This window comes from Citrus clementina, unplaced genomic scaffold (genome assembly GCF_000493195.1).
Source record: "Citrus clementina cultivar Clemenules unplaced genomic scaffold, Citrus_clementina_v1.0 scaffold_2, whole genome shotgun sequence".
NCBI classification, from domain to species: domain Eukaryota; kingdom Viridiplantae; phylum Streptophyta; class Magnoliopsida; order Sapindales; family Rutaceae; genus Citrus; species Citrus x clementina.
Window position 1 is genome coordinate 19,533,043 of NW_006262688.1, and position 8,572 is coordinate 19,541,614.

The 8,572-nt window shown below is 31.1% G+C and overlaps 1 protein-coding gene and 1 pseudogene across 1 annotated transcript; both read right to left on the reverse strand.

The window, feature by feature from the left end:
* Positions 1-3,402: 3,402 nt before the first annotated feature.
* Positions 3,403-8,572, reverse strand: part of LOC18052789 — a 32,780-nt pseudogene continuing 27,610 nt past the window's right edge.
* On the reverse strand, positions 5,290-6,903 carry LOC112100775 (oral cancer-overexpressed protein 1 homolog). The gene has a single exon (XM_024190334.1). It carries the CDS (start codon positions 6,644-6,646, stop codon positions 6,206-6,208), a length of 441 nt encoding a protein of 146 aa, XP_024046102.1. The 5' UTR covers positions 6,647-6,903; the 3' UTR covers positions 5,290-6,205.

Sequence of the window (8,572 nt, forward strand, 5' to 3'; positions counted from 1 at the left end):
TATTTAATTATGCAATATTTGTTTTTATTTATCGTTTTGGTAGTTTTGCGTTATGTTGTCTACTTATATACTTAATTTTAGAGAGATTGCCACTTTCCCCTATACAGTAATCAACATATATCATTTTTCCCCCTTCTATGTTTATAATTGCTAAAAACCCTCCCTAATAGTATAAGTTTACAATATTATCCTTATTTTCAACTATTCTTTTATTTATATTTATTATAAATTAAATAAATCACATGAATAGAAACTAAATAAAAAATAAAGCATTAAAAATAAGAAATATATGTTTTGATATGAACAAAAAAATTAATAATAAAAAATTTTTATACTTATTTATTTTGTGAAAATTTTCTTATAATAAATATATAAGAAAATTATTAGTAAAATGATAAAAAAATTATTATAAGAAAACTTGAATGACAAATAAAAATTTATTATAAGATAAATAATAAAATATTTTACCTATTTGCGTTCATTTATTTCATTTGAAAAATTTGAGTATTGGGGTTTTATTCATGACCCATTGGTAAACCATACCCAACCCATAATGAAATAATTTTCTATATAAAACTCACATCTAACTCATTTTCATGATTTACCCAGCTCAAACCATTTAATTTAGTTTGGATTTGGGTAAACCAATGGGTTGTGGGTTTATGCCCACCCCTACATGGACGATGGATTCACCGACCATCAAGTTTCATCATAGGGGCATGCAAAATTTTAATCAATCATGCAATTCAATAGAACTATGAAAGAAGAAGAGGCATCCCATATGCATGTAAGGAAGCCCATGGAAACGGAATTGTATCATTTAGCTTTGAAATTTAAATGGGTTTGCGTTAGGTAAGCGACACGGGAAACAAATTACTGTGACTCAAAACAATTATCACCATCCATCAAGATATTTGTTAGATCTTTATATTTCTTTTGTTAAAGACGAGCCCGGGCGGGGAGATGCAGCATATGCTAGTAGCTATAGAACAAAAGCGTTGCTATCCGCATCAGTAACTACAGAACAGAACAAGAAGCATCTGGGCAGTCTTTATTACCCCAAAAACAAAAAAAAATCCATGAATGGACCTGCTTGTTGGTTTTTGTGGTATTATTGTTTGTGGACCTTTCTCTACATAGCCATTACTGAAATTTTTGAGCATTTAATAAAATATGACCTCGGTACGATCTATATTTAGGATAAGGTTACAATGCGGTAACTTGGGGTGAGGCCATAATGCACTAACGAATCACAAATGGATTAGATTGGATTACACAAATGCAAAGCCAGAAAAGAACAAGAATATTGAAGTAAACAAGGAAAATGGCATTTATTACAACTAGGGGTGGGCATAAACCCACAACCATGGGTTTATCCAAACTCAAACCAAATTAAATGGTTTGGGTTGGGTAAATTATTAAAATGGGTTAGATATGGGTTTTATGTAAAAAATCATTTCATTATGGTTTGGGTATGGTTTATCCATGGGTTATGGACAAAACTCCAACACTTAAATTTTCAAATGAAATAAATGAAAACAAAATAAATTAACACAAATAAGTGAAAGACCACCATTAAATTTTTTACGGCGTGATCAATTGTCAACAATTAGAAAATGAAAATAACAGTAAAAATAAATTTAAATTAAATAAATATTGTTGTAAATAACATAAATTTTTTTTCTTATTTACAAAAATAATTCCTCCCATATGGAAAGATCATCATAGAAAGAGCAGGAGACTCTACTAATGATCAATAATAACTCGGCTTGGACTGGGTTCGATATGCTAGATGGCGGCTAATTTTTGGTCAATAATTGAATGTAATGCCCATATTAAGTATTAAAACAAGAAATATATATTTTGATATGAGCAGAAAAATTAATAATAAAATTTTTTCTTGTAATTATTTATTTTGTGAACATTTTCTTATAATAAATATTTTGTAATATTTTAAAATTAAATGTAAAAAGTATAGGTAAAATATTTTATTATTTATCTTATAATAAATTTTTATTTGTCAATCAAGTTTTCTTATAATAATTTTTTTATCATTTGACTAATAATTTTCTTATATATTTATTATAAGAAAATTTTCACAAAATAAATAAGTATAAAAAAATTTTATTATTAATTTTTTTGTTCATATCAAAACATATATTTCTTATTTTTAATGCTTTATTTTTTATTTAGTTTCTATTCATGTGATTTATTTAATTTAGAATAAATATAAATAAAAGAGTAGTTGAAAATAAGGGTAATATTGTAAACTTATACTATTAGAGGAGTTTTTGGCCATTATAAAAGCAGAAGGGGGAAAAATAATATATGTTGATTACTGTAGGGGGAAACTGGCAATCTCCCTAAAATTAAACATATAAGTAGACAACATAACGCAAAACTACCAAAACGATAAATAAAAATAAATATTGCATAATTAAATAAATAACAAGTGGCAAAATTTATTATTAGATTGTTAATGTCATGTTTGTGAAAGTTTATTATTAAAGTGTACGTTCTTATTTATTGAGAAATAATAATTTTTGTGATTAAACTTTATTTTGATTTTCTAGTATTCTTTAATTTAAGGATTAAGTTATTGTAAAATTTATAATTTTTATCCACTATATTTTTTTATATTTTAATAGCAATTTAATAATTAATAACAATTAATAATTATTATAATTTTGATATAATTAAATTTTATTAAAATAAAAATTATTTTGATAATAAAATTCAAACCAAACCCAAACCAAACCCAAATGGTTTAGTTTGGTTTGGGTTAAAAATATTTGGATTGGTTTGGGTTTGATCCAAATTTTTATGGTTTGGTTTGGGTTGACTTAAAATCCAACCCAAACCAACCCATGCCCACCCCTAATTACAACTAACAAGTAGTGATACGAAAGCGGCAAACAGAGAAAGTCCGAACTGAAAAAACAGAAAAAAAAAAAAATGAAAACACAATTTGATACTTGTGCAGATAACCGCTACCTTATCTTCTAGCGATGTGAGTGTTCGATTACCATATTTTTCATTTGAGGCATAAAACAGAGCAATGAATTATTTATCTAAAATAGAATTCATCGTTGCTGCCAACTACTTAACAGAGAGCATTGCAATAGTTAATATTATGTCAAGTTTGCTTCGTAATTTCGGTGAATAGTGTGTAAATCCACATCAGCCAATGACAACTGAGAAAAAAAAATATATAAAAATTAACAAAAAGGTGGAGGCTTATCCACTTTCCGAGTCATCCTAGCATCATATCCATTACCTACTAACGTTTTGAATTGATTTCGTCAAATAAAACCAGCTCCCCTACAAAAGAGCTTATTTTTAAATTAGTTGACCCCACGTGCATCTCTTGTTGGGCAAGTGAAATGTTTCCTTATCTCAGCCAGTTGACTCTTCTTGAATTCTCTAGAAGATCTGCAAATGAAGTGCTGTTAATATTATAAACCCAGGCTGTGAAAGTATACTCGGGCAAATCAGCGCTGCAACCAAGTTTCACTAGAGGAATTTCGTTTTCATCAAAATATTGTAATTGGGTTTAAAGCTCCATCTCACCGCTACATTCATTTGTTAAGTTGCATGGACTGTGGTGGGCAGAACAGAAAGTAAGCTAACATCATTGCATTTTTTAATATTCATTATCTACATAAAAAGAGAGCCCAGCCACCAAGCAATCTCTCAAATATAATGTAAATCTGTAGCTTTCAAAGATAATGACAGGGTTGGTTAAGAACAAGAGAAACTCATCTGTAGAAATCAATACATAATATTTAGACAGAAAGTAAATAAAAAATATGAACAGCTACATCTTAAGCAGATGAATTCAATTTCATATAACGTTCAATTATTTCTTCCTGTGAAAGGTCAGTATAATATCCTTTCCCCACAGCCATACCCTCTACTGCTGCAAGCTCATCAACTTCCACCTGAACTTTATCTCCTCCTATTTTACTTGGTTTCAACAGATTACATTCTACCTCTGTGATGTCTTCACCACGTATAAGAACCATGGCTTGTACTGAAGCAAGTCCACCTCCTCTTTCACTTACTTGCTTTGCTATTCTGCGAACAGCAGCAATATTTGTGGAGAAGACAGGAATGTTGTAGTTATCAACCCACCTGGTTGATCCAATTACAATGACACCTTTTGAGTGACTCAGGACCTTTATCTGGCTTCAATGAAAAAGGCTCTGATTTTAATCCCCCTGCCCACTGGTTTCCAGCTGAGTTAGGCTTGAAATATCCCAGTTCTCTTCTACTTGAATCAAGTGTCCTTCCCTCTTCATGTGCAGCTCCATATAAAAAGGTAGGGACTGCAGGACATTAAGGATCGCCAGCAAGCGCAAGGGAAAATTCCCAAAAGAACAAAAAAGTTCTCATGAGATAAGAGATGCATTTTGGTAACACAATTCGATATTTAGGCCCACTAGATCTAGAGAACTGGCAATATACAATGGAAACACTCCATGTTAAATGAGAAAAGACCTCACTCCATGATTTCCTTTCTCCTGAACAAGAAGGTTACAAAAGAAACAATAAACATTAGAACTCTCTAATGTTTACTATCTGTGTAAACTTAAAGTGCTTGGTTATCGATAATTCTGGCTTCTGAAGTTCGCTTATCAAGATAATAGGATAAAGTACTAAATTATATTTGACACACCCCTTAGACTGGATGAGGGTACAAATAAAACATGCTGTTATTTCACCTTTAGATGGCCATTGCTCAGTGAGAAATTGTGTAGCAATTTAGAGAAAGCAAAAGTAACAAAACCTGCACCCAAGTTTTTACATGTTCTGGCACCCAATTCATTCAGTCTTTTTCAGCTTTGCTAAAATCTACTAGTAGCTACATTCATTGGAGTTTCCAGGATACAAACCTTGAAGACCAGATCCAATGTCTCCCACCACAGACTTTGCAATCCCAGCCACTTGGTCCAAAGGTGCAGAAGCCAAAGGATGAAAGCATATATGGTCCACGACTCCAAGCCTAGGATGACTTCCAGAATGCATACCTGGCTCAATATTCTCAAAAGCAGCTTTAATCATGGCAAACACCGTACTTTTCAGAGGACAAGAGTCTGAAGACAGCGTTGGAGCCAATTTGGAGACCACCGTATAACCAACTCTATTGTAAGTTACATCTTCAAATTTGTTGACAATAATAGCAGCTGAAAATAGTCTGGCAGCTTGTTCAATTGATTCTAGTGCAGCCTTGTTTTGACTTTCAGATATATACACCTTGCAGCAAGTAAGCATCAGCTTTAACATTTTTCTCCACCTTGGTGCATGCCACCATTTGCACAACAAAGAAAGATTGGGCTAATGAAATGCCATTATCAGGAACTTATGTGGCCATAATAATTGGGAACCAACCTCTAGCAACTTAAGAAGATAAACTTTCAAGCAACACTCCAGAAATAGTAAAGCTGAAGAAAATCGGAAATCTAGATGTCAGTACAGAATAGCCATCTCTGCTTAAAACTATATTGTGTGAGAAGTATCATAACTATTGATACAATTTAGACTGCAAAATAAAGCCTGTATAAACTCAAGTAAGAAAAGCCAACTTGTAATTTTTTATAATTAATCCATATTTGAGTTCACAAAACACAATAGCCCTACATTAGTACATCATGCTGCCCAATATGCAACATTCTTTCAATTATGCCAATCTGCCTCTTTCAGCTCCGTTTCATTTTCCAGGGTGTCCAATATAATAGTCCAAGGTTGATTTTTCTCACATAACAATTTCATCTCGATCAGTGATGCAAGGAACTCATCACATGTTCCATCACAATGTCACCAACATAGCTAAACATGTTAAGTGTTCCAGCAAGAAACTCATGTCTACTCAATATTGATCATACTCGACCAGAATACTTACCAACACACAAAACCTCAATGTACTGATTATCTCTTCATTTTTGCACACATGTGTGCCCACATGGATGGGTTACTATGATAAGAGAAGTGTTACTGGAAATTTACTTAACTTCAACCTTCAAGGCAATCCATAGTACTCCCAAAAAAATACTACAATACAAACTAATTAAGCAAATACTTGGACTATAGTTATATCATATCAAATTATCCAAGGAAAAAAGGGAAAAAAAAGATTAATATAACTGTGCGTGCGTTATCACCAAAATTATCCGATACCCAGTACATAAAAAGACCGGCTTTCGACTCAAAACTCAATCTCTATGGGTTTAGGGTACCCGTCGTACTCCAATTTCACACCGAAAGCAGCCCGAATAATTCTAAATTTGAGCCTCAAAGCCTCCATGATCTCTTGAACACTCTCATTCTCCGGATCGTTAACTGGGTATTTCTCAATCAACTCTTCCATTTGCTTGATACCCTTGCGGACCCGAGCCGAGAACCGGGTCGGAGCGATCCGAATAGCGGAGTTCCACACATCGACACAGCCCTTGTAAAAGCCTAGTTCCTCGCCAGTTTCAAAACCGTGTTTCAGGCCTACATCTTTGGCCTCTTCTTTTCCGGTGGCAAGGCCGTGAGCGTAGCCTTCGTCGTAGCCTTCTTTAAGATGTGTCTGCTCTAGGTTCAGTGAAGAGTCGAAGATGTCTTCAATTGAATTGGAATTCTTTGATTGATTATGCGAGTCCATTTATATATATTTAAAAAAAAAGCTAGTGTTTTAGAGAGAAAACAAACAACTGAGAAACTCTTTTGCTTGCTTTTTTATATTTGTTGAGATTTGGGATTGCTTTCGACTTTCGTAGTGTAAAATGGAGAGATGTGTAGTAACTGTTTGTGAAACAGTCGCTGAGAAGAAATATGGCTAGGCTGTTGGCGATTGTTTTTGTGACGGTTACGAACCCCTTTTTTATTTTTTCGTTTCTTTATCATCTTCATCTCCATGAACGCTTCTGTTAAAATAAAATTAAAAAAAATAGTGATACAAACATACATTTTTATACAAATTGATTTTATATAAATTAAAACTATAAAATAAGAGATATTATCATTTTACTATTAAAATTATTTTGATATTTCATGTCAGTATCACGGTTTGTCAAAAAGTATATTTTGTTACTAAATATTTGCGTCGTTATTAATTCACTACCATTTTATTAGGAACGTTAAAAATTTGCTGATGTCATAAGGGCATCAAAGGCATTTCTAATTATAAGAGTAAAATTATCTGTTAATTTGATAGATAAATTATCATTTTACTACCGACTTTTTAGGGCAATTATCATTTTACTACCAAACTCTTAGGGTTAAAATCGACTTTTAACTCAATTTCCGTTAAACATTAACTTTCTCTTAACGGAATGGCAGTGAATTGATAATGGCGCAAATGTTTGGTAGTAAAATACATTTTTTCGGCAAACTATGGTACTGACATGAAATGTCAGAATAACTTTGGTAGTAAAATGATAATTTCTCATAAAATAATAAAAACAAAATATATAAATTAAGAAATATTTAATCTAACTAATTTGATCAGGCTATATCGATTTGTATAAAAAAATTCGTACAAAAATTTATAACTATATTATTACTCAAGAAAAAAAGAAAAAGAAATCGATTTTTTTATATGTAGTACAATCAATTATTTTCTTCTTCAAAAAAGATAAAAGGATAAATCTCATTTAAAATTATTTAAAATTCTTTTTATTTATATAACTCTTCAAAGTAAAAATGTTATTTAAAGAGTTTTAGGTTTTGAACTAGAACATAGATATCCAACAAACCTAATATATACGTAGATTATAACAATTTAAAAATAATATTGAAGATGTGATTATTTGAACTCAATAAAAGAGTCATTAAAATCACTTTTTTAATATTTTTATGACTAAATTTTCCCTAAAGTAAATTACAATTTTAGACAAGAAATTATAATTGAATGAAATTCTTATATTCCAAGTTTAGAACCAGAATAAGGTAGAGGAATTTATATCAAATCCCTCTTCAAAATACAAGATTTTACCCAAAAAAAAAATGTTTTAGATGTTTTCGAAGATTTTCATACAAAGCGTGCTTAAGCACCATCATCAATTACTAAGAAGTATTTACGTTTTCTATGAAATAAAACAAAATTATATTTAATTGCCAACACATATATTTTAAGTGGATTCACAATATCCGATGAATCATTTAACTTTTTTTCAATCCCTAAAATGAGGATAAAGATTTCTCCTGATCTAAACTCTTATAAGTTTTTAAAGATCTTGTGTCATGTGTCTTTAAATTATAGTATATGGGTATGATTTAACTTCTTCATTTTCTTTATTTATTAACTACCCACATGTATTTTTATTCATGAGGAGATCAGATCATGAAAGAATTCTAATCCTTAAAACTAACTAATTTGTCGAGTGATTGAATTTGTTATTTAGTATGATTCGGATACACGTACATTTGACTGGAGGTTGAATTTTTTTCAATAGTGTTTCATGATAAAAAGTTATGAGATTTTTTTGCAGGAATAGAAATAAAATTGGAGTAAGCTATTGCAATAATGGAGAATTTGGATAGAGTCATAAAACCAAAAAAGTATGCATATGAAAACCTGGAAAAAAAA